This window comes from Acipenser ruthenus, chromosome 58, assembly GCF_902713425.1.
Source record: "Acipenser ruthenus chromosome 58, fAciRut3.2 maternal haplotype, whole genome shotgun sequence".
In the NCBI taxonomy this organism is placed as follows: domain Eukaryota; kingdom Metazoa; phylum Chordata; class Actinopteri; order Acipenseriformes; family Acipenseridae; genus Acipenser; species Acipenser ruthenus.
In genome coordinates this window covers 3,973,321-3,997,691 of record NC_081246.1, presented here as the reverse complement: position 1 = coordinate 3,997,691, position 24,371 = coordinate 3,973,321, and the positions used below count along the sequence as shown (strand labels likewise).

General features: G+C 41.2%; 2 protein-coding genes across 5 annotated transcripts; both read left to right on the top strand.

Moving 5' to 3' along the window:
• Positions 1-862: 862 nt before the first annotated feature.
• Positions 863-8,784, top strand: LOC117967213 (zinc finger protein 391-like). Of its 3 annotated transcripts, none has more exons than XR_009320364.1 (3): positions 863-1,099; positions 4,867-5,037; positions 5,638-8,784. XR_009320364.1 is itself a non-coding variant. In XM_059018136.1 (3 exons), exons 2-3 carry the CDS (start codon positions 4,894-4,896, stop codon positions 6,087-6,089), a joined length of 882 nt encoding a protein of 293 aa, XP_058874119.1. In that variant the 5' UTR covers positions 863-1,099; positions 4,867-4,893; the 3' UTR covers positions 6,090-8,784. The 3 variants fall into 3 exon arrangements, 2 of the variants coding, with proteins under 2 accessions (XP_058874119.1, XP_058874120.1); XM_059018136.1 differs by having other exon boundaries at positions 4,867-5,323; XM_059018137.1 differs by lacking the exon at positions 863-1,099 and adding an exon at positions 4,305-4,502 and having other exon boundaries at positions 4,867-5,323.
• Positions 8,785-11,567: 2,783 nt separating this feature from the next.
• On the top strand, positions 11,568-24,219 carry LOC117407747 (zinc finger protein 23-like). Of its 2 annotated transcripts, none has more exons than XM_059018032.1 (2): positions 11,568-12,478; positions 17,558-19,125. In XM_059018032.1, the coding sequence occupies exons 1-2, from the start codon at positions 11,881-11,883 to the stop codon at positions 18,343-18,345; spliced, it is 1,386 nt and encodes a 461-aa protein (XP_058874015.1). In that variant the 5' UTR covers positions 11,568-11,880; the 3' UTR covers positions 18,346-19,125. The 2 variants fall into 2 exon arrangements, with proteins under 2 accessions (XP_058874015.1, XP_058874014.1); XM_059018031.1 differs by lacking the exon at positions 17,558-19,125 and adding an exon at positions 21,759-24,219 and having other exon boundaries at positions 11,570-12,478.
• Positions 24,220-24,371: the final 152 nt, after the last annotated feature.

Sequence of the window (24,371 nt, the reverse complement as noted above, 5' to 3'; positions counted from 1 at the left end):
TGCTTTACCAGACCTCTCTGTGCTTTACAATGCTTCCCTATGCTTTACCAGACCTCTCTGTGCTTTACAAAGATAAATATTCTCAATGTACCCAGCTCTGGTATAATGTAACTATGTGATCGCAATCTTTAGAGTAAAGACACTTCCGTTTACTATCAACCCTGCAAACCTTCCTTCAAGACATCGAAATTAACTTCGGGTCCATTTTCCAATGTATGGCTCTCTTCTGCCACCCACCGGACTACCATATTATTTTACTTCTAGAGGAATTACTCTCCCGGCTTCACTGCTTTTAAAAGCTCGTTTGTTTGTGTGTTTGTGTTTTATTTCGATGGTGTGTTTGTTAATGTAAGCCACGCCGCGCTCACTCGATATTCTGACGTGTGACTGTTTGACCACGCCGTAACTATGACAACCATTTCTGCGTCACATTAAACAAACGTGAAATTTAAATTAAAAAGCGTGAAAGCGCGTCAGAAAATCCGGCCATTCGTATATAACGTATTAATTAAACCGTTAAGTAATTAATCTAGGGAATTCACGGTAGTGAAAAAATCAGAAGCAAAACATTTTAGACTGAATTATTATTATTATTATTATTATTATTATTATTATTATTATTATTATTAAAGTCAATTTTAAAACAGAAAATAACAGAAGCAATGTAGGATTTGAAATACTAAAACATTGAATAATAATTCCAATTGAATTTTATCGTTGTCGGCATCTGTTTTTTTTTTATCAGGAATATTTGGTAGAAGTAGACAGGAAGTAGGAGGGTTGGGATTATAATCCTTATCGGTGATTGGCTACATTGTCGGGTAACCGGACGTTTGATTGGCTAAAGTCCCTGTCACTCTCCCCGTGTTATGACAGTAGATTTCTCTCTCTGCTGTCTTCATAATGATTTTAACGGATTGTTTGGTTAGATTCTGGGGTCATTTCGTTTTGATTTTTTTGCCCATCAGGGTATAGCTTCATGCTAGACAATCATATCTATTATTTGCCGAGTTTGGGTATAAAAACTTCTAAAATATGACGGCGCTGAGACGACCACAGTATTAAAGAGAGGATCATCACATCGATCTCCTATCTACTGGTAAGAAATCCGATATTTTAACGTAGGCTAAGTGTTATATGATACAATTGAACACAAAGCGCCGGTAAATTAGATTACATTAGTTTCAACGGAGGATGTTTACCCAACATTAAAACCACCGCCAATCAATGTGCACGGTCAATTAATTAATAACATTTTCGTGGTGGGAGGGTTTCTTGATAATGCAACAGCCTTCTTAAAAGTAACAAACGTACAAATTATAAAACGTTACACATTGTAATTACGATTTAATGACGTTAGCGGCGGTGCATATCATTTATATATAGACAGAGAGGTATGGTGAAGCGTATTAAAAACTAACCATGCTAAACAAACTACGGTAAACTAACCCTTATAAAAGTGTCCCACCGTAAAAGCACAGCAGATAAAGAATGGTACAGCATAGGGAAGCATTGTAAAGCACAGAGAGGTCTGGTAAAGCATAGGGAAGCATTGTAAAGCACAGAGAGGTCTGGTAAAGCATAGGGAAGCATTGTAAAGCACAGAGAGGTCTGGTAAAGCATAGGGAAGCATTGTAAAGCACAGAGAGGTCTGGTAAAGCATAGGGAAGCATTGTAAAGCACAGAGAGGTGTGGTAAAGCATAGGGAAGCATTGTAAAGCACAGAGAGGTCTGGTAAAGCATAGGGAAGCATTGTAAAGCACAGAGAGGTCTGGTAAAGCATAGGGAAGCATTGTAAAGCACAGAGAGGTCTGGTAAAGCATAGGGAAGCATTGTAAAGCACAGAGAGGTCTGGTAAAGCATAGGGAAGCATTGTAAAGCACAGAGAGGTCTGGTAAAGCATAGGGAAGCATTGTAAAGCACAGAGAGGTGTGGTAAAGCATAGGGAAGCATTGTAAAGCACAGAGAGGTCTGGTAAAGCATAGGGAAGCATTGTAAAGCACAGAGAGGTCTGGTAAAGCATAGGGAAGCATTGTAAAGCACAGAGAGGTCTTGTAAAGCATAGGGAAGCATTGTAAAGCACAGAGAGGTCTGGTAAAGCATAGAGAAGCATTGTAAAGCACAGAGAGGTGTGGTAAAGCATAGGGAAGCATTGTAAAGCACAGAGAGGTCTGGCAAAGCATAGGGAAGCATTGTAAAGCACAGAGAGGTCTGGTAAAGCATAGGGAAGCATTGTAAAGCACAGAGAGGTCTGGTAAAGCATAGGGAAGCATTGTAAAGCACAGAGAGGTCTGGTAAAGCATAGGGAAGCATTGTAAAGCACAGAGAGGTCTGGTAAAGCATAGGGAAGCATTGTAAAGCACAGAGAGGTCTGGTAAAGCATATGGAAGCATTGTAAAGCGCAGAGAGGTCTGGTAAAGCATAGGGAAGCATTGTAAAGCGCAGAGAGGTCTGGTAAAGCATAGGGAAGCATTGTAAAGCACAGAGAGGTCTGGTAAAGCATAGGGAAGCATTGTAAAGCACAGAGAGGTCAGTTAAAGCATAGGGAAGCATTGTAAAGCACAGAGAGGTCTGGTAAAGCATAGGGAAGCATTGTAAAGCACAGAGAGGTCTGGTAAAGCATAGGGAAGCATTGTAAAGCACAGAGAGGTCTGGTAAAGCATAGGGAAGCATTGTAAAGCAAAGAGAGGTCTGGTAAAGCACAGGGAAGCATTGTAAAGCACAGAGAGGTCTGGTAAAGCACAGGGAAACATTGTAAAGCACAGAGAGGTCTGGTAAAGCATAGGGAAGCATTGTAAAGCACAGAGAGGTCTGGTAAAGCATAGGGAAGCATTGTATAGCACAGAGAGGTCTGGTAAAGCATAGGGAAGCATTGTAAAGCACAGAGAGGTCTGGTAAAGCATAGGGAAGCATTGTAAAGCACAGAGAGGTCTGGTAAAGCACAGGGAAGCATTGTAAAGCACAGAGAGGTCTGGTAAAGCATAGGGAAGCATTGTAAAGCACAGAGAGGTCTGGTAAAGCATAGGGAAGCATTGTAAAGCACAGAGAGGTCTGGTAAAGCACAGGGAAGCATTGTAAAGCACAGAGAGGTCTGGTAAAGCATAGGGAAGCATTGTAAAGCACAGAGAGGTCTGGTAAAGCATAGGGGAGCATTGTAAAGCACAGAGAGGTCGTTGAAAGCATATGAGGAGAGCAGAAAGAGGGGGAGGGGAGAGGAGGGAATGTGGAGGAGGAGGAAAGACATTTTTCATAGGGGAGTTAGAGAGAGGGGGAGGGGAGAGAGAAGTGTAAAATACAGAGAAGTTAGAGGGGGGGCACTGGCTCGTATATTTCCCTTGTGATGGGGGGGGGTCTTTTTCATATATCAACAACATCTTTATTTGTCAGTTTAAAGATTTTCCTTTTTAGTAATTATTTGATTTTCTTCTGCTGTTTAAATATGAGAGAGAGAGAGAGAGAGGAGAGAGAGAGGAGAGAGAGAGAGAGACAGAGAGAGAGAGAGACAGAGAGAGAGAGAGAGAGAGAGAGAGAGAGAGAGAGAGAGAGAGAGATTCATTACAGTCAGCCAATCTTTTGCTAGGTGGCAGTACCAGGTTTCCCAATGACGTCACATGCTTGCCCGCCCCGCCTCTCTGTCTGTCAGCGCTCCTCTGTTGCTATGCGACCGCGGCTGCTCCAGCGCAGCACCTCTCAGAATCTGCGCGGTCTGTGCAGCCGCTGAAGCGTGTGGCTGCGTTCAGAGAGATCGTTCTGCGCAGAATCGTCTCCGTGAACACACCCTATGGCCTCGGACTATATAAGGAGGCTGTGTGGTCCAGTGGTTAAAGAAAAGGGCTTGTAACCAGGAGGTCCCCGGTTCAAATCCCACCTCAGCCACTGACTCATTGTGTGACCCTGAGCAAGTCACTTAACCTCCTTGTGCTCCGTCTTTCGGGTGAGACGCAGTTGTAAGTGACTCTGCAGCTGATGCAAGGTTCACACACCCTAGTCTCTGTAAGTCGCCTTGGATAAAGGCGTCTGCTAAATAAATAAATAATAATAATAATATATAAAGAAGGATAGGACAATTACAGGCGCCATTTCTGGAGCCCACTTAGTACTGAATACAATGCGGCGATGCTGTGTTGCGGCGCCAGCATATACCGGTGTTTTTTTTTTAATAACAATACAAATATCGTTAATATAAAGTGACTGACTGTTATTTATGCAAATTAATGCTTGATTATGTGAAGAAACATTTTTGCCAGGGCGAGCGTGAATACGTTAAAAGCATTGCGAGCGCAGCTCTACGGGCTCCAGAAATGGCGCCACTGTTTACTAACTCCGCCCACTTGTGACATCATTTTCCTATCGTCCTGGCAACCAGAGAAAGCCGCGCAGCTCGAGCTGAGAGGCGCGGCTTCGACAGCTCACGCGGACGCCGTGTGTGAGAAGAGAGGGCGACCGAAGGAGACGCGCATTTTTAAATGACGATGATTATTATTAATTAGAGAAATAAACAGGTGATTTCCAGCTGCCAGCCCGTCAGAAAGTTTTTTTTGACTATTTTTGAGTCTACACAGGCTTGTGCGGCCGCTTCATTTTTTAGTTTTATTTTGTCGTGTTCGTGTGGAAACTCTCTAGCTCGCCGCTGCGTCTTTAGAAAGCCTGTTCCCAGACAGAGACGCAGTTTTAAAAAAAACAAAAACAAAAAAAAAAAACATGTAAAGAAAGAAAAAATCGTACGTCGTTCTTCAAACCGGGCTCTACAGGTCAGGCAGATGCAAATTCTGCCCCTTCAATAGTAGAAGCCAGATTATCAACCCCCTTGGATGGCTTTAGTAGCACTGAATTTAAATAAATAAATATGCTTTTTTTGTTTTTCAGCTGCTAAACAGACTCCCGTGCGCTGCCATGGACAGCGTGAAGATGGAGTCTGTCCAGATTAAAGAGGAATTTCTTGAACTCGTCCCCATTAGAGTGGAGTTCTCTGAGCTGGCTTCCCTCCCCATTAAACAGGAGCTCTGTGAGATGCAACGTGACAGCAGCCAGCCAGAGGTCTCTGAGATTAAAGCTGAGCACCATGAACTGGAGAGCCCCCAGACAGGAGAACCCCATCCTGTGAAACAAGAAGAGGTGCTGGAAATCATCCCGATTAAACGGGAGCCCCCGTTAGTAGAGTTTGAGCATGTGGAAGCAGGGAAGGAAGAATGGGAGGACTTGAAACCAAACCTCCCTGAGCTGGAGCCTGTGCGCCTGCGGGAGTGTAGCGTGGTGCTGGAGAGAATCTGCGTGAGAGAGCAAGGCGCTGGAGAGGAAGGCTCTCCCGACAGCACGCAAGGAGGTGGGGGGAGTAGGAGAGAGAGGAGAGGGGAGGGGGGAGGGTAATGCTATTGAAAAAGATATAATAGTATTGTGTGTTCGGAGGAACTAGACCTGAAACATTACAGGAGGACTTTTGAAGGCAGGTTTTGATCCCAGGGCTTGGTTTCACCAGCATCAGTCTTTTACTGACTGTTTTTACACACAAAGTAAAGATTTTAAGTTTGTTAAAATCTTTTTTTTTTTTTTTAAGGTGGTGTAAATCCTTTCCACTGTCTAGCCACCTGCCCGAAGCCTACAAGCAGTTACTCTTTCTTTCCTGTTCATTTTTTCCAGGTTCCAGTCCAGCAGCTAAAGTGAGGGCGGGCGGTGGAAACGATACTGTCTGTGTGAAGAGTTTCAGAAAGTCAAGAGACCTGAAAAGACACCAGCGAACTCACACAGGAGAGAAACCGTATCCCTGCACTCGCTGTGCGAAGAGTTTCAGTCACGCAGGCACCCTGAAAGCACACCAGCGAGTTCACGATAAAGTGAATTGCTGCTCTGACTGTGGGAAGTGTTTCAGTAGAACAGACCAACTTGAAATACACCGGCGAAATAACACAGGAGAGAAACCGTATCGCTGCTCTGACTGTGGGAAGAGATTCAATAATTTAGGAGGCTTGCAAGAACACCGGAGAGTTCACACAGGAGAGAAACCGTACCGCTGCTCTGACTGTGGGAAGGGTTTCGATAGAAAACACAGTCTTGTTTCACACCAGCGAATTCACACAGGAGAGAAACCTTAAATCCCTTTCTCCAACCATCTCCAAGAGACGAAACTTTCAATCTGGATCAACAGTGATCCGGATTTTGTAATGCAATTTCTTTTTAAACACAGATTTCGTGAATCGGAATTATTTGTAATGTGGATAAATCCAGCAGTGATTATTTTCTGGGGGGAAAAAAAAGATCCCAAAATCCCGATCGCTGTTCATCCAGATTAAGAAGTTTCGGAAAACCGACCGCAGCGCGTGTCACCAGCGCAGCCCGTGTGCTTACAGTCACTGTCATTTTAAACTGCTTGTCTCCGTGTGAAAACCCGGTTCAACAGGCAGATCAACACATTACCCCAGCCGCTCTCTCCTGTACAGACTCTGGCTGATCAACCCTGCACCTCTGCAGGGATTCCTCCCTCCTCCCCCCCTCAGATCTCAATTTGGAGCCTCTCTTCCAGTCTGTGGAAGAGCAGGACTCTGCCCTTGGAAATACTGGCAGGGATGGAGTTAAATTATTATTATTATTATTTATTTCTTAGCAGATGCCCTTATCCAGGGCGACTTACAATTGTTACAAGATATCACATTATACATTATTTCACATATCACATTATTTTTACATACAATTACCCATTTATACAGTTGGGTTTTTATTGGAGCAATCTAGGTAAAGTACCTTGCTCAAGAGTACAGCAGCAGTGTCCCCCACTGGGGATTGAACCCATAACCCTCTGGTCAAGAGTCCAGAGCCCTAACCACTTCTCCTCCCTGCCCAGGTTGATTGCATCAGGTGGGAGCAATCAATAAATTAATTATTCAATGATTACTCAGCCACCTGGCATAAAAGGAGGCCTCAGCCTCCCAGTAGGGAGAGTTCTAGAAAGAGGAGAGTAGCTGAGGAAGTAAGAGTGAGTTTCTTTTGTGTGTGCTGTTTTTCTGTTCGTTTTTGAATCCAGTGAAGGTCACGCCCAGCCTGGAAGCCTTATTTTTTGTAAGTTTTGTTTTGGTTCTTATGTAGTGATGGCTTTCTGCATGAGGTATTAATTATGTTGTTATAAGTTTTACATTGTGTGTGTTTTTCTTTTATAGTTGAGCTGTTTTTAATCATTATGTTTAAATTCTGTGTATGTGGTTTGGTTATTATTTTAATATGTAGTTTTGCATAGCTTAACACGACGGGAAGTCAGAGCTAAACGCTGAAAGGCAGAGATATTATTATTATTATTATTTATTTCTTAGCAGACGCCCTTATCCAGGGCGACTTACAATTGTTACAAGATATCACATTATTTTTACATACAATTGCCCATTTATACAGTTGGGTTTTTACTGGAGCAATCTAGGTAAAGTACCTTGCTCAAGGGTACAGCAGCAGTGTCCCCCACTGGGGATTTAACCCACGACCCTCCGGTCAAGAGTCCAGAGCCCTAACCACTACTCCACACTTCTGCCCTATGAGATAGTGTGAGAGGGGGGAGGGGAAATGAAAGGTAAGATGGATGCGCCCTGCTAGGCACAACATGGCATGCAACCCCCTTCTCCCCCACAGCAGGAATGTGCAATGATAGTGGAAACCCTTATCATTGGACAGAAGTAAGACAAATGCGAGTGGAGTCAACAAGTGTTTACAAAGGTGTAAATGCCAAACATTGTAAAGTGTCGTCAGTCTTTTCATCTCTTTCGAATTGACTCCATAGATATCCGTGTTTTCTAATACAAACACATGCACTGAGCTGTACTGAGGCCTTGTCCAACGTCGGTTTAAATCTCGTGCTTATATGATTGTATTGGAGGTATGCTTTTCTTGTACGTAAGTGTTTTTGAATCAAAAACCATTTGTCAGCTTAATTTCTTTACTACACTTATTGTCTGTTATTTCTGTTTAAAACCCTTTTTGTTTGGCCCTCGTGCCGGTTTATTTTGGTATTTTTGGATGTAAAAGCTTTATTTTTGAACTTTCACACTGTCTTTGAGGTTCAAACTCCTGTCACCCTGTCCTTCAAGTAGAACGACAGAAAGGCGATCTTTAGTGTTTCTAAGTAGACTGTGCTGCTATAAGCAGATCTAAGGAAAGACATTATGGTTAAACATCTTCCATACATTGTAATTATTATTTCTTAGCAGACGCCCTTAGCCAGGGCGACTTACAATTGTTACAAGATATCACATTATTTTTACATACAATTACCCATTTATACAGTTGGGTTTTTACTGGAGCAATCTAGGTAAAGTACCTTGCTCAAGGGTACAGCAGCAGTGTCCCCCACCTGGGATTGAACCCATGACCCTCCGGTCAAGAGTCCAGAGCCCTAACCATTACTCCACACGGCTGTTATGTGAACAGAATGCTACCAAGAGGAAACCTTTCCTGCCTAAGCAAAACTTTTTCTGTGTTGACCAATCCTGTATCACAGCAGGGTTTTGTCTAGCGTCTCTCAATGCAGGAGTTAGGATGTTTTTTGTACATTGTAATAATTCGATGTGCCTCTTTTTAAAATGGCAAACAGGTGCCACGTTCTTGAAGGTCTGTCTGTGCACACTGTGAGGTTCCTGTGTTAACGGCCGGGCTTCTCATCTTTGTGTGTGTAGGCGTGTCGCCTCTGTGCTGATTCAGAGTGTGACCTGGTGGGGGTTCAGGGGGGTCCTGGCTTTGTCACAAGATGCTTTGAAAGCTGTTTCCTTATTTCTGTTGGAATGTTTCTATTAAAAATAAAATAAAAACAACACAAGCCTTTCTGATCAATTCAGTCATGAAACTTTTTACTACTGCACAAGTGATGCAATAGAATCCTAGAATTCCACCTCCTGAGGAGGGGGGAGGGGAAGTGAAGGGGAGGGAGGGGAGGGGAGGGGAGGGAAGGAGGGAGGAAGAGGGCACTGAGACTGACTGCTGCTCCCTCCCTCACCCCCCTAAGAGAAAGGGTGCTCCCTCCAGTCCAGGGCAGGCTTGAGGCACAAAGATCAAACTGCTCCCTCCCTCAAAGAAGATAATAGATTTGAATGATATTTTTAAGATGGTAAAATAAAAAGTGCAGTGAGCCAAGTCAAAATATCCACTTAACAAAAAAACTGACAAATTGAAAAAATGTGACATTTCGAAATCTAACCTGAAATACTGCTGTACTGCTATTATGGCTTCCGGTAGACTTTTATTGCGATATCATTTTGTAGTTTCTAGGTGATGGAAAAGTTTTGGCCATAGCTGTAAAATACTCCCTAATTCAAACAGACATCACAGACACTTATTTTAAAAACCAGAAGCCAACTTTCTGTAAAAAGTCGCTGTTAAAACGATATATATAAAAAAACTGTAAGTTAATAAATATAATTATGATCGCCCCTGCCCAAAGTAACGTGAGGTCAGAGATGTCAACTCCTGCTCACAATTACGTCATCGGTCTAATTATTAGGATTAATTTATTGGACAAATTATCAACTGTACAGTAAAAAAAAAAAACTTGAAAAAAATATTAAATATGTCCCAATTTAACAAATAATTCGATCCATGACGTTAATTGAGATCTTTATTTTTGCATTTCTTAGCAGACGCCCTTATCCAGGGCGACATACAATTGTTACAAGATATCACATTATTTTTACATACAATTACCCATTCATAAAGTTGGGTTTTTACTGGAGCAATCTAGGTAAAGTACCTTGCTCAAGGGTACAGCAGCAGTGTCCCCCACCTGGGATTGAACCCACGACCCTCCGGTCAAGAGTCCAGAGCCCTAAACACTACTCCACACTGCTGCCCTTATCATCATCGTTGCTGATGTGTGTGTTTAACGCTGTGCAGAATTAATGTTTTCCAAGATAGTGCTGAATATTTCCCCCTAGTACCAGCGAGCACACAGTCTATAACAGATTTAAAGCAAGGAGACCGATTCCATGCACGCAGAGCTCCGTCGCTGCGGAATGCAAAACGTGTCATGTGACCGAGTCAGGTGATAAGCAGGGCTTCGGTGACGTATCAAACGGGGATTTGCAGTCATTTAAATTCGTATTTCTTTCAACGATAACACAATCAACAACACACGCCAGAAGTAAAAAAAAAATAAAAAATAAAATAAAATACTTAAGCACCAGTTGCCAAGACATTGACGATAAATAATAGTAATAAAAAAGTTTCATTTTTTATTGTCGGGCGTGGCAGACCCAGACTTTGTTTGCGGGCGGGCTTTAATACATAAAAATAAATTAAAAACAAAACAGTGCCTTAAGGTACCGATTAATAATATTTATTTCTTAGCAGACGCCCTTATCCAGGGTGACTTACAATTGTTACAAGATATCACATTATTTTTACATACAATTCCCCATTTATACAGTTGGGTTTTTACTGGAGCAATCTAGATAAAGTACCTTGCTCAAGGGTACAACAGCAGTGTCCCCCACCTGGGATTGAACCCACGACCCTCCGGTCAAGAGTCCAGAGCCCTCACCACTACTCCACACTGCTGCCCGATGCAAGTTAAGTGTTGTATATATCAGAAGTTCAAGAAGAGACATGACAGGACTTTTGTCTCTATATATATATATATATATATATATATATATATATATATATATATATATATATATATATATATATATATATATATATATACACACAAACTCCCAGTTTAATAACATCTCAGAATAGGACAAACGTAAATCAATCACAGTTTCTGACAGCATAAAATCAGTTTCTGACAGCGTAAATCCAATAGAGGGCGCTAGTTAAAAACGGGTTAAAAAGAGAGGAAATTGATGTGGTGATTCCTCTGGGATCGCAGGAAATGGGAGGCTATGTGAAAAAAATGATAGTAAAAGAATGTCAGGAGAGATGGGATGAAAGCATTAAAGGAAGGTTTTATCATAATATCCAGAAAGAGGTGAACAACAGCTGGGTGAACAAAGAGCGTTGGATAGGTTAAGGATTGGGCAGAGTTCTTTTATTATTATTATTTATTTCTTAGCAGACGCCCTTATCCAGGGCGACTTACAGTTGTTACAACATATCACATTTTACAGATATCACATTATTTTTACATACAATTACCCATTTATACAATTGGGTTATTACTGGAGCAATCTAGGTAAAGTACCTTGCTCAAGGGTACAACAGCAGTGTCCCCCACTGGGGATTGAACCCACAACCCTCCGGTCAAGAGTCCAGAGCCCTGACCACGACTCCACACTGCTGCCCTTTAAGTGAACATCTTTTAAGACTGGGGAAACATGAAGATGGAAAGTGTGAAAAATGTAAAGTAGCTGAAACAGTAGAACATTATTTATTAAAGTGTGAGAAATATGAGGAGCAGAGAAGGAAAATGGAGAGGAGGCTGAGAGAAATGGAGGTATAGGAAGTCAATATAAAGAACTTGCTGGGGAAAGAGGAAGGGAGACTGAATAGAGAAAGGATACTGACGAAATATATAAAGGAAAGAAGGGAAGTTATAAATAAAGACGACAGAAAAATGAGACAGACAAAGGACTACAGATAGAGGACGCTTCTAAAATGATAGATGGGCGTGTCTTGAACGGGGCGGAAGTGACGTCACTGTTCCAGCCTGTCCAGTTGTACACACTAAAGCGGTGTGTTTATTGCTAAAGTTACAGGCGAGTGTTTGGGGAGGTGTTTATTTTTTAACATATAAACAGATTGATTTGACAGCTTTTTAAATTCATTTTTTAACACGCCGTCTGCGTTTGAATGATTACGTCGCGGTACGCATCCAAAAACCGGAAGCGGAAAGCGAACGTCGCTCTTGTTTTGGAAACGGGCTCAAAACAAAAGAGGATTTTATTGAAACCAGCCTTTAATTAAAGTGAAAAAATGGACGTCAGCGTCTCCGTGTCGTTTTTTAAAAACGAGCTCGGCCCCGCCATCGAGCTGGCCGTGCAAGCGGCGGTGGAGACGGTCCTGTGCGAAATCACCAAGGTGGTCGGGACCAAGCTGGCGGGACTGCAGGTCGAGATCGCCGAGACCCTGAACGAAAACCAGACCCTGAAACGGAGGCTGAAAAGAACCGAGACCGAGTTGAAATCGGTGCGGGAACGGGAGAAAACGAGCCGAGCGAAAACGACCAGCAGCAAACGACACGCTCCCCATTTCACGGAGCAGCTCGGCGTGCCGTCGTGGACAAACAACAACAACCCGGCTTTTGTCCCGCATCCTAAGGACCGTGGACTAAACGTGGACGAACCGTGTGTCTCCTTCCTTGGGGACCAAGTGACCGAGGCTGGGACCGAGTACAACGCGGCCAGTTTTGCCCATTGTTTGCCCATCTTGATTAACCGGGACTGCGGCACGCTTGCAGATCCCGAAACGTCGCATCTGATCATCCAGGAGGATGGGACCGATCGCAGTGTATCGATCAGGGATGATGCCTTTCCACGGATCGATGATATCTGGGGGGGAGGCGGCGCTACAGGTAAGTTTGAATTGTTTGGGGATGGTAGGGGGTGACGTCCCGGGGAAGCTGGGAGCGTCCCAAGCCTTCATTTTGTGTTCTTGTCCCGGTCAATTATTTTTAAAAAAAAAACGTCCCGGTTTTTCTAATTTTTTATTCATTTAAGTACTTAACAAATTAGCAGTAGTTTATTAATATTATTCAAAAATAAAATACACGTATGGATCACTTGTTTAATAATTCTGATTCATGTGTTTAATAATTATGTTTAACTTCCTGAACCGTGGCTTTTTTTAAATGTTATTTTGGAAGACCAAAGGCAAGTCCGTGTTGTCTTTTGAATAACCCAACACAAACTTTTCTATTAAAAATTGAGAATGTGTTCACTTTAAATTCACATCAAACTTCTGCGCATCATTTATTAATATAACTTTACCTGTACGTTTATTTTTTAACTTGTGAGAATTATTATTATTCATTTCTTAGCAGACGCCCTTATCCAGGGCGACTTACAATTGTTACAAGGTATCACAGTATACATTATTTCACATTATACAGTTATCACATTATTTTTACATACAATTGCCCATTTATACAGTTGGGTTTTTACTGGAGCAATCTAGGTAAAGTACCTTGCTCAAGGGCACAACAGCAGTGTCCCCCACCTGGGATTGAACCCACAACCCTCCGGTCAAGAGTCCAGAGCCCTAACCACTACTCCACACTGCTGTTAGAAATAGTTGTTTTCCGTGTGCGTCTGTTTTAGGAACACACTGTGTTTTGCACATCGCCGATTGTAAGCAGACAGCTTAATAAGATTCGCTTGTATTAAACATTAACCCAACCCAACCCACGCCTGGTCCGCTCTTGTTTCTCAAGACTTAAAGGAGCGACGACACTGTTGTCAATAACGTGTATGTTTGTCTTTCATACGGTTAATGATTTTCACATTGGTTAATTCTCGCATGTCGGACAAAGGCGCAATCCTGCACGATTAACCCATGTGCCTTTTAAATGATTTCTTTCAAATAATGGCATGCTGCATTGGCCGCCGTTTGAATTTTGTTTATATATAGTACAGGCTTCTGGGTCATTGATGTTCTGCTGTTTCTGTAGTACAGCACAGAGGGCAGTAACTTAACACTCCCATTGCATAGCAGTGCGATCCAGTCCTGGTTTTACTGTGAGTTTTTAAATAAATGAGTTTTTAATAATCAGACACACCTGAGCTTGTTAGCTAGACACACTGGGGGCTGATCAAGCTGGTGGTGAAACCTGGACTGGATCACACTGCTGTGCAATAGGAGTCTTTATAAGCGTTATAACACACTCCATGCATGGTAGACTTTTGCGATGTCATTTAGAAGTTTCTTTGATTACATTGTTAAATAATAATATAGTTCGCGAAGTGCCTAGCTGCGAATTTTATGTAATTTCTGCATCTGCTCAGGCTGAACTGCCCACAGACACCCGGGCGATGAAAATGTTTTAACAGATACAAATAGAGAGTGAATTAATCACAGGTAAGTTTTAAAAGTGTAAAAGCTACCCAGTTAAACACAGTTACCTGAAACTCAGGAAGAACGCAATGCCCAAACTAATTTATCAATATTAATTAATCATTAATCAACAGCATAACGTTTTTTATTTTTTTTATTTAGAAATATGAACCACAATTTGACTCGGAAGAAAACGTTTTCTAGCAGGAGAAACTACTTCAGATGAGAACGTGCGCCCCTGTACTATCACGTGACCAGACGCGTAGAAATCCTTAGGAAAATAGAAGCTACGATTGAAATAAATAGTCAACAATTGACAGCTGGTGAAGGGTTAACCTTTAAACAGATTGACTGTTAGGTGTCGATCATGTGTTTTGTTACTCTTGAATTATCTGTACACTGGTTTTCGGGACGATCGGAGTTGGTTTATTCCGGTCTTTTGTCTTGGTCTCGCTTTTACTCATTCACGATACCGGAGTTGTTTGGCACAGCGGTCTAACTGAGTTTCAGGTAACTGTATTTAACTGCGTGGCTTTTACACGTTTCAACTTAACTGTGATTATTAGTCTCTCGCTGATATTGAACGATCTCTCATTCAAACAACGCAGCTCTGCTCAGAAAATTATATGTTTATTTAGCAGACGCCTTTATCCAAGGCGTGTGAGCTATGCATCAGCTGCAGGGTCACTTACAACTACGTCTCACCCGAAAGACGGAGCACAAGGAGGTTAAGTGACTTGCTCAGGGTCACACAATGAGTCAGTGGCTGAGGTGGGATTTGAACCGGGGACCTCCTGGTTACAAGCCCTTTTCTTTAACCACTGGACCACACAGCCTCCCAGTGTATTGTATTACTGCAATAAGAGTAAAAATAAACTGTGTGTTGATATTTTGTTTAGTTCCGTTGCTATAGCGTTGTCAAAGTATTAAAGTTATTTAAATAAACATTGCAACAGGTGGTTTGGTGCAGGTGCGTTTTTACCCTTAAAGGCAACTAAGGTAATTCACTCTCTGTTTGTATTAGACTGTATCTGTTAAATTGTCTTCGCCCGGGTGCCTGTGGGCAGTTCACCAGCCAGGGCAGATGCAGAAATTACATAAAATTCAAAGCTAACCCACCGCAGCTGGGCACTCAGAACTGTCCGGGCATTTCTGCCAGATTTTGGCATTGGTCCATAACATACATAGATACATACATACATTATATATATATATATATATATATATATATATATATATATATATATATATATATATATATATATATATATATATATATATATATACACACATACATACACATACATACATACATACATACATACATACATACATACATACATACATACATACATACATAGATAGATAGATGGAGAGAGAAAAGGATATTTCAGGTATTTAAAAAGGTAGAATAATTGATTACAAATCAATTATCAGGACGTTGATAATTGTACAAAAATTGTAATAAATTATTCTACCTTTTTAAATACCTGAAATATCCTTTTCTCTATTTTTTCTTTTTTCTTATTGATCATTTTGGTACACAGCCGTTTTCCTTTTTCTCAAACTTTATATAATATAAATAATGTTATACTACTATTAAGGCTTCTGGTAGACTTTTGCGATATCATTTTGTAGTTTCTTTAATTACATGATGTTAAAAAAATGTTTATTAATTTATTTTTTAATTATGTCTTAATCAAATGCTCTGATGCAAAACTTTTGGCTAGAGCTGTAGTTTATAATACTTGAATGTTTGTTTTGGCTTCTCAAGCGAGTTCACACAGACGGTTTTTTAAAAATAAAAAAAAGAAATCTTGACTGTACCTTAGGGGGTTTGCTAGGGCTGGACAAAAGTCCCCGTTGGCACGTTTAGGAGACGCTGTTGTTAAAATACTGATCCAGGACAGGATCATTGATGCAGGACATGTTCTCTCCATACAATCCAATTTGCTTTTATATAGAACTCTTCGTGTGGAGCATCCCAGGATGCATTGCAATAAAAACTATAAAATAAATCACAAGCCACCGGCCAGTCAAACCAGCTCAAGAACAAGCCAACGCCAAAAAGTACGTTTTTAAATGTGGTTGAAAAAGATTAGACTGTACCGAGTTTTTTATTTATTTTCTCCACTTCGTTGATGCTGCTGTTTACAAAACTGAAGAAACGCAGAGAGGCTAACGAGAAACCCGAGAGGTGAGTTCACTTAGATTTCAAATACACATCATCTTTCTGCAGGGTAACAATTCAGCCTTGAATATATTAGCATTCTTATGAAGGAGTCATTCAGCAGACGCTTGTATCCAAAGCGACTTGCTTCTCTGTATGTCACGGCTGTTGTGGTGTTGCACAAACCAGCCAAAAATGTCTTGCTATAAATCATTTGCTGTTGCTGTACTTTGTGTTGGTACTGTACAGCTGTGGCCAAAAGTTTAGCATCCCCCCCTAGAATTTAAGCATTGAGATATAATTTAAAAAACTAAGCAAATATACAAGTATTGTCAGATCTCCAATCTCTGCAGTTTTTCTGTGGTTTTAACAATTACAATGTGTTGCATGTTTACAGTATAATACTGTAGAGCTGTGGCCAAGAGTTTGCATCACCTACAATTGATGATCTCGCCAAAAAAAATGTCACCCGGAAGCCATAATAGCAGTACAGTAGTATTTCATGTTAGATTTCGAACTGTCACGTTTTTCCACTTGTCAGTTTTTTGTTATGTGTAAAACTTCGAAGTGGTGTGTGTGATTCAATCCGTTAACATTATTCAGCATTCGACTTCATGAAGCAACATGAGTTTGTTTCCAAACGAGAGGAGGCCATTCAGCCCATCTTGCTCGTTTGGTTGTTAGTAGCTTATTGATCCCAGAATCTCATCAAGCAGCTTCTTAAAGGGTCCCAGGGTGTAAGCTTCAACAACATTACTGGGGAGTTGGTTCCAGACCCTCACAATTCTCTGTTTAAAAAAAAAGTGCCTCCTATTTTCTGTTCTGAATGCCCCTTTATCTAATCTCCATTTGTGACCCCTGGTCCTTGTTTCTTTTTTCAGGTCAAAAAGGTCCCCTGGGTCGACATTGTCTATACCTTGTAGGATTTTGAATCAGATTGCCGTGTAGTCTTCTTTGTTCAAGACTGAATAGATTCAATTCTTTTAGTCTGTCTGCATACGACATGCCTTTTAAACCCGGGATAATTCTGATCGCTCTTCTTTGCACTCTTTCTAGAGCAGCAATATCCTTTTTGTAACGAGGTGACCAGAACTGAACACAATATTCTAGGTGAGGTCTTACTAATGCATTGTAAAGTTTTAACATTACTTACCTTGATTTAAATACAACACTTCTCACAATATATCCGAGCATCTTGTTGGCCTTTTTTATAGCTTCTCCACATTGTCTAGATGAAGACATTTTCTGAGTCAACATAAATTCCTAGGTCTTTTTCACAGTTCCCTTCTTCAATTTGATGCAAAATGTTTGGCCACAGTTTTGCTGTAAATCATGTGTTTTCATAATGTGTCTTTACTTTGGGAAAAGCATTGTTTATTGGGTAATAAGTGTCTAGAAAGCATTGTTAAGTGTTTGCCTTCTCTTTTGAAGACGCAGGCACAGTGAATCAACTCTCCTATCCCAGCCCCAGCTCCATGGAAACCAGGTACATCAAGGAGGAAATATCACAGATAGAACTGATCACCATCAAAGAGGAGATTCCTGGGCTGAACCCTGACCCCTGTGATGAGGAGGCCCGTTCTGCCAGCGCTGATCGCCTCTCCGATGCAGCGAGCAGTTTCCAGGCCTCGAACCCGAGCCCTGAGATTAACAGCGCGTTCACCTCCGATGAATTTGCAGTTCAGAGACGTTTGCAAATCCCAGAGGGAGATCTTCCGAACGCCTGTAGAGAATGCGGAGCCAGCTTCCGCTACTCCAGCTCTTTGAAAAGACACCAGCGGATTCACACTGCGGAGAAACCCTTTCACTGCACTGTCTGTGGTAAGAGCTTCAAGTCAGGAGGCAACCTTCGAACGCACCAGCAGGTTCACAGAGGGAAGAAACCGTACCACTGCCAAGAATGCGGCAGCTCCTTCAAGGAACTCCTTCATCTTGAGAAGCACAGACGGGTTCACACCAGGGAGACCCCGTACCGCTGCCAGGTGTGTCGGAAGAGCTTCATTCGCTTGGGAACGCTCCATATCCACCAGCGCATTCACACTGGAGAGAAGCCCTATCACTGCACCGAGTGTGGGAAGAGCTTCAGGCACTCCGACTGCCTCAAGAAGCACCTGAGAATTCACACTGGAGAGAAGCCCTATCAGTGCGCGGAGTGCGGAGAGAGCTTCAGTCGCTTGGATTACCTGAAGAAACACCAGCAGGTTCACAAAGGGAACTAAACACTCGGTCCTGAAGCTGACCTTTCAGAGGCTTTGTGTGGTGAAGGTGGTGATCATTGGAAACATATTGAAAAAGCAACGCTGTCCGAAGGCTGAAGGGTATATAATTACCGTGGTGTGAGGATTATGAGTAATCCATTCGATTACAGTTGTTTTAGAAAATGATGTGTGATTTATTTTGGGTTGCAAATGACCTGAACAGACCCATTAAGCATGCTAAGCTAATCCTGCTGCTGTAGCCCAACATGTTACTGTAAATAAATGTTAAGTCAATCACCGTTTCCTTATGCCTCTGAATTACTCCAGCTCCTGACTGATTAACAAACAGGTGTTTTTTTTAAAGTGTGTTTTGACACCAGTGCTTTGGCGATGGTTGAAATGCCCCATTGCGCTTCTTACAACTATATTGAATTATTCAGTTTAATTCATACAGGAGACTACAGACTAGAGGCATTTTACAATAAGAGGCATCCTGCAATATATAAATCAAAACATTTGACCATAGGTAGAAACAGAAACAGTCAAAACTTTGCAATAAAAAAATACTGACTTTTTTATTATTTTTGTCCAGGTGTATTTTGACATATAATTCCCCATTTTTATACAGTTTGGTTTTTACTGGAGCGATCTAGGTAAAGTATCTTGCTCAAGGGTACAGCAGCAGTGTCCCCCACCTGAGATTGAACCCACGACCCTCCGGTCAAGAGTCCAGAGCCCTAACCACTACCCGACACTGCTGGCCCCTATAAATTCATTCATTCATTCTCTCTCTCTCTCTCTCTCTCTCTCTCTCTCTCTCTCTCTCTCTCTCTCTCTCTCTCTCTCTCTCTCTCTCTCTCTCTCTCTCTCTCTCTCTCTCTCTCTCTCTCTCTCTCTCTCTCTCTCTCTCTCTCTCTCTCTCTCTCTCTCTCCTAAACTCTTGGACTGGCGGTAGACCCTATAGGTGATCAGGAGTCATGTATTTAATATGTCAATGTAAACATTTACTAGTTCTGTATTTTATAGTTGTCCTGTTCATTCACTGTAATCTCAAAGTTTTGTGTTGCTTTTTAATTGCGTTGTTTAAAATGATGCAGAAGCTGGTCTTTATTCAAACTGTACTTGTGTTACACTCCCTGTAATTAAAAAACGATTTATTGAATCAAATAATGCAATGGTTTTTATGTATTGATTTATTTATTATACATATTACTTGAATGTTGATATTTTGTAAGCCTATTTTTTTTGCCAGTGGCATGTTGATGTAATGTCTAATAGTGTAAATGTTTACACTACCTGCAGTGTAAATGTTTACACTACAGGATTTACACTCTCTGTACTGTAAGAAACAATAATATATATATATATATATATATATATTTCAAAATACTGTATTCCATAATAATAATAATAATAATAATAAATAAACATTGTTTGGATATACAGCTATGGCAAAAGGTTTTGCATTACCTGGAATTTTAGGATTGAGACAATAAATAAATGTAGATTTAAACAATATACACCAGCAGAGGGCGCAAAAGACACCTGTCAGAGATGCACAGAGCCACCTAGAAACTATGACGTGCCAGGACGTGTCAGCAGTGAGATTTGACTTGAAGTTATATATATATATAAAATTATACACACACACACACACACACACACAAATATACAGTCGGTGCTACAGGAGTGTTTGAAAGTCTTGGGAACCATTGCTTTGTTGATATATATATATATATATATATATATATATATATATATATATATATATATATATATTACACACACACACACACACACACAAGGATGGATTTTTTTTGACGGATTTCATTTGAAATTTGCCTCTTGTGTAATATGTAGCTCCCCACGAAAACTCCCATTCCTGAAAGAACATGCATATATTTTATTTACTTAAAAATAAATCCATCAAGTGTTTGCCTTACTGACCCACTTCCTGTTTGCATTCAGGAACCTGGCGGCCGGTTTGGTTTGCTTCCTGTAATATCTTGAAATATTTTTAGACTGTGAAATTCCGTGACAAAATCCTATTTTTACCGTGAAACAAAAAACACACAGCGCCCTAAACCTGTCCTTCACGGCTGGTCTGTGCCCTGGAAATAATAACCCAGACTCGGAACACTGCAGTCCAGCACTTCCTTGCCCACAAACCACAAAAGGGTTCACACAAGTAAATAATTTAAACAAAAACTCTTCTGCACAAAACAGGACCCAAGCTGTGGCTGCCACAGTGCGTGAACTAAACTCTCTAATATCTTGAACCCTGAACCCTGATCCACTTTTCCAGCTGAGCAAGTGTGGCTCATCTCTCACTGTTCAAACATGTCTTTGTTCTCTAAGATGTGGTCAGGGGTTAATGGAGAATCGGTAATTCAATTGCAGCAGTGTGGAGTAGTGGTCAGGGCTCTGGACTCTTGACCGGAGGGTTGTGGGTTCAATCCCAGGTGGGGGACACTGCTGTTGTACCCTTGAGCAAGGTACTTTACCTAGATTGCTCCAGTAAAAACCCAACTGTATAAATGGGTAATTGTATGTAAAAATAATGTGATATCTTGTAACAATTGTAAGTCACCCTGGATAAGGGCGTCTGCTAAGATATAAATAATAATAATAATAATAATTGCCACCTGACCACATTCCACCCTTTTTAATAAAAAAAAAAACACTTCACACTTAACTAATTAAACAATTAAACAGCCTTACTGCCCAGTCACACCTTATAATTCAACCTGGAACTTTGAATTTTAATTTTCCTGAATCTCTATCTTCGTTTTTTAAATGTTAATTAGTATTGTTAAGCTGTCAATGCATCCTGATAGAGAAAACTATTCCTTACAAACTGGGGTTGGATGTTATTTTTGCTACAGATCACGGAGATTTTAAATGATGGGCTTGCTATCGGATTATTATTATGATGTGTTTATGTAGCAGATGCCTTTATCCAAGGCGGCTTACAGAGACTAGGGTGTGTGAACTATGCATCAGCTGCAGAGTCACTTACAACTACGTCTCACCCGAAAGACGGAGCACAAGGAGGTTAAGTGACTTGCTCAGGGTCACACAATGAGTCAGTGGCTGAGGTGGGATTTGAACCGGGGATCTCCTGGTTACAAGCCCTTTTCTTTAACCACTGGACCACACAGCCGCCTTACACTAAGGTTACACTAAGAAAAGCTGTCAGAACAGCTCTTAAATGAATGGGGGAAAATTACACATCCAACGATAAACTAGAGTGCGAGAATGAAATGCAATTTGGATCAGCGATGAGCAATTAACGTAATTTGTCTGTTTTGAAGACGTGGAGGTTAAAAAACGAGCAGCATTGTTTTGCAATTAACAGTTTAACAGAGTTTAGTTAGAAAACAGAATCGGCTCAAAGTTTTAAAAGCACCCTTTTTTTGTATCTGTTTTTCAAGGCAGGGGCATCGAGGAGGACCAGGATTATCAAAGATCCCAGGAGCACTGTGTCCCGAACGAGGGACTGGATCCTCTTCACATTAAAGAGGAGCTCTCTGATATTCGATCTGTCCTCATTGGAGATGAGGGCACGCATCCTGCCTGTGTTACGGATCCCGCTTCTGAGTTGGATCCTGTCCCGGTTAAACAGGAGGATCCCGAACAGGACTGCGTTGAAATTAAAGAGGACCTGAATCGCTCCTCTGCGAGTTTGCCTTGCCCCAATAACTATGCTGGACTTGTGAATCAGTTCAGCATTGAAACGGAAAAAGCGGCCGCTTTTAAAAAGCCAAGAGGCTCCGCAAAGTGGCAGCAACCCAGAAAAATAGGAAAAACTCACTCGTTGTCTCAAAGTGTTGCAAGTCCCTCCTTCCCCGCTTTCAGGAAACAACACCAGCATATCAGTGTGTCCGAGAGAGCGTACGACTCTCCTCAGAGCTTGAGCCTGTTTGAAAACCTCCGACAGCACCAGCGTGTTCTCACAGGAGAGAAACCCTATCACATGCCTGATCGGGGGAAGCGCTTCAAGGAAGAGGTTCAGCTTCGGCAGCACCAGCGTATTCCCACAGGAGAGAGCAGACACCCCTGTAACGTGTGTGGGAAGAGTTTCACTCGTATAAAAACGCTTCATATACACCAGCGCATTCACACGGGAGAGAAGCCGTACCCCTGCACCCACTGTGGGACAAGTTTCAGGCATCTAGACAGCCTCAAAAAACACCAGCGAATTCACACAGGAGAGAAGCCCTATAAATGTACAGAGTGTGGGAACATTTATAGGCACTTAACCAGCCTCAAACACCATCAGAGAATTCACGCAGGACAGAGATCTTAAATGAAATGAACTGGCGTTTCAATACAGAAGCGTGATTATTATTATTATTATTATTATTATTATTATTATTATTATTATTATTAAGTAATTTAGCAGACACTTTTATCCAAAGCGACTTACAGAGATTAGGGGGTGAACTGTCCATCACAGCAGAGTCACTTCCAATAGGAGCTTGTTTGTTTGACGTCTCATCCGAAGGACGGAGCACAAGGAGGTTCAGTGACTTGCTCAGGGTCACACACGCACACACACACACACAGAGTGAGTCAGTGGCTGCTGCAGAGTCACTTCCAATAGGAGCTTGTTTGTTTGACGTCTCATCCGAAGGACGGAGCACAAGGAGGTTCAGTGACTTGCTCAGGGTCACACACACACACACGCACGCACGCACACGCACACACACAGAGTGAGTCTGTGGCGGAGCTGGGATTTGAACCTGGAGCCTCCTTTTCTTACCATAATAAAAGGCTTCTCTTCCTTTGTTAAAACTCATAAAGGGAAATATAAATATGATGGGGAAAACCAAACGTGTGAAACAGATGTTTGTGTAAATAAATGTATGGATCTTATGTTTTTTTTTTTTTTTACATTTTTTTATATAAAATAGTGCTTGGTATTGTATTGATTAAAATGCATTGTACATGCATAGCTGTGGCAAATGTTTTGCATCACCCTATAGAGTGCATTATGTTTCATGAAGCTGAGTGAAACCTTCTGAACAATGTTAACATATTGAACTGCACACCGCTTTGTAGTTTTCCCATCTACTAAACTAAAAACCGACAAATTGAAAAATGTGACAATTTGAAATCTAGTGTACTACTGTTGAGGATTCTGTTAGGCTTTTTTTGCGATATCATTTTGTCATTTATTTGATTCAGTGATGTTAAATAAAAGATCAAAATTATGTTTATAGTTATTTTTTTAAATTTTGTCTCAATCCTAGAATGTGGGCAGCAGTGTGGAGTAGTGGTCAGGGCTCTGGACTCTTGACCGGAGGGTCGTGGGTTCAATCCCAGGTGCTGCTGTACCCTTGAGCAAGGTACTTTACCTAGATTGCTCCAGTAAAAACCCAACTGTATAAATGGGGAATTGTATGTAAAAAATAATGTGATATCTTGTAACAATTGTAAGTCGCCATGGATAAGGGAGTCTGCTAAGAAATAAATAATAATAATAACATTAGTATGTCATACAGACACTGGAAAATATCGCTGTGATTTGTGTGTAAGTGCTTTGGTACCGTTCCACGCCACATGATGAAAGAGAGTCCTTCAGCTCTCTCTCGCTTGTCTGTCACTAGGCCGATCATCCTGAACTTCATTACTGTAAAGAAACTCCATACAATTTGATAAAACAACATTTCTTACACCAACAATGTGTTGTCTGGGTGAAATTATTATTATTATTTATTTCTTTATTATAGTGGGAGAAAGATTATTAAATCTCCAAACGGTATCTGGAAAGTTAATGCTCGAATTTGAATGAATATATGAACTCATGTGTTTGTATTATACATGACAGTGATACAAGGTATTATTAGCCATGTGTAACTTTATAAGTGAACCGGCTAGTCTATAAATGAACCAACATTTCCTTGTCGTTTTATTAACTGGCTGATCAGCTGGTAACTTTTATCCATTTTTGAATATAATTAATACATCTGTTATCTGTGTGCTTGTTTGAAATACAAAATGAATCTCCTGTATATCGACACGCATATTAATGTATGCACTGA

Coding starts and splice junctions, on each gene's coding strand:
- LOC117967213 (XM_059018136.1), top strand. CDS start 4,894: ATGGACAGCGTGAAGATGGAGTCTGTCCAGATTAAAGAGGAATTTCTT. Junction 5,324..5,637: donor TCCCGACAGCACGCAAGGAG/GTGGGGGGAGTA, acceptor CATTTTTTCCAG/GTTCCAGTCCAGCAGCTAAA.
- LOC117407747 (XM_059018031.1), top strand. CDS start 11,881: ATGGACGTCAGCGTCTCCGTGTCGTTTTTTAAAAACGAGCTCGGCCCC. Junction 12,479..21,758: donor GGGGGGAGGCGGCGCTACAG/GTAAGTTTGAAT, acceptor CTGTTTTTCAAG/GCAGGGGCATCGAGGAGGAC.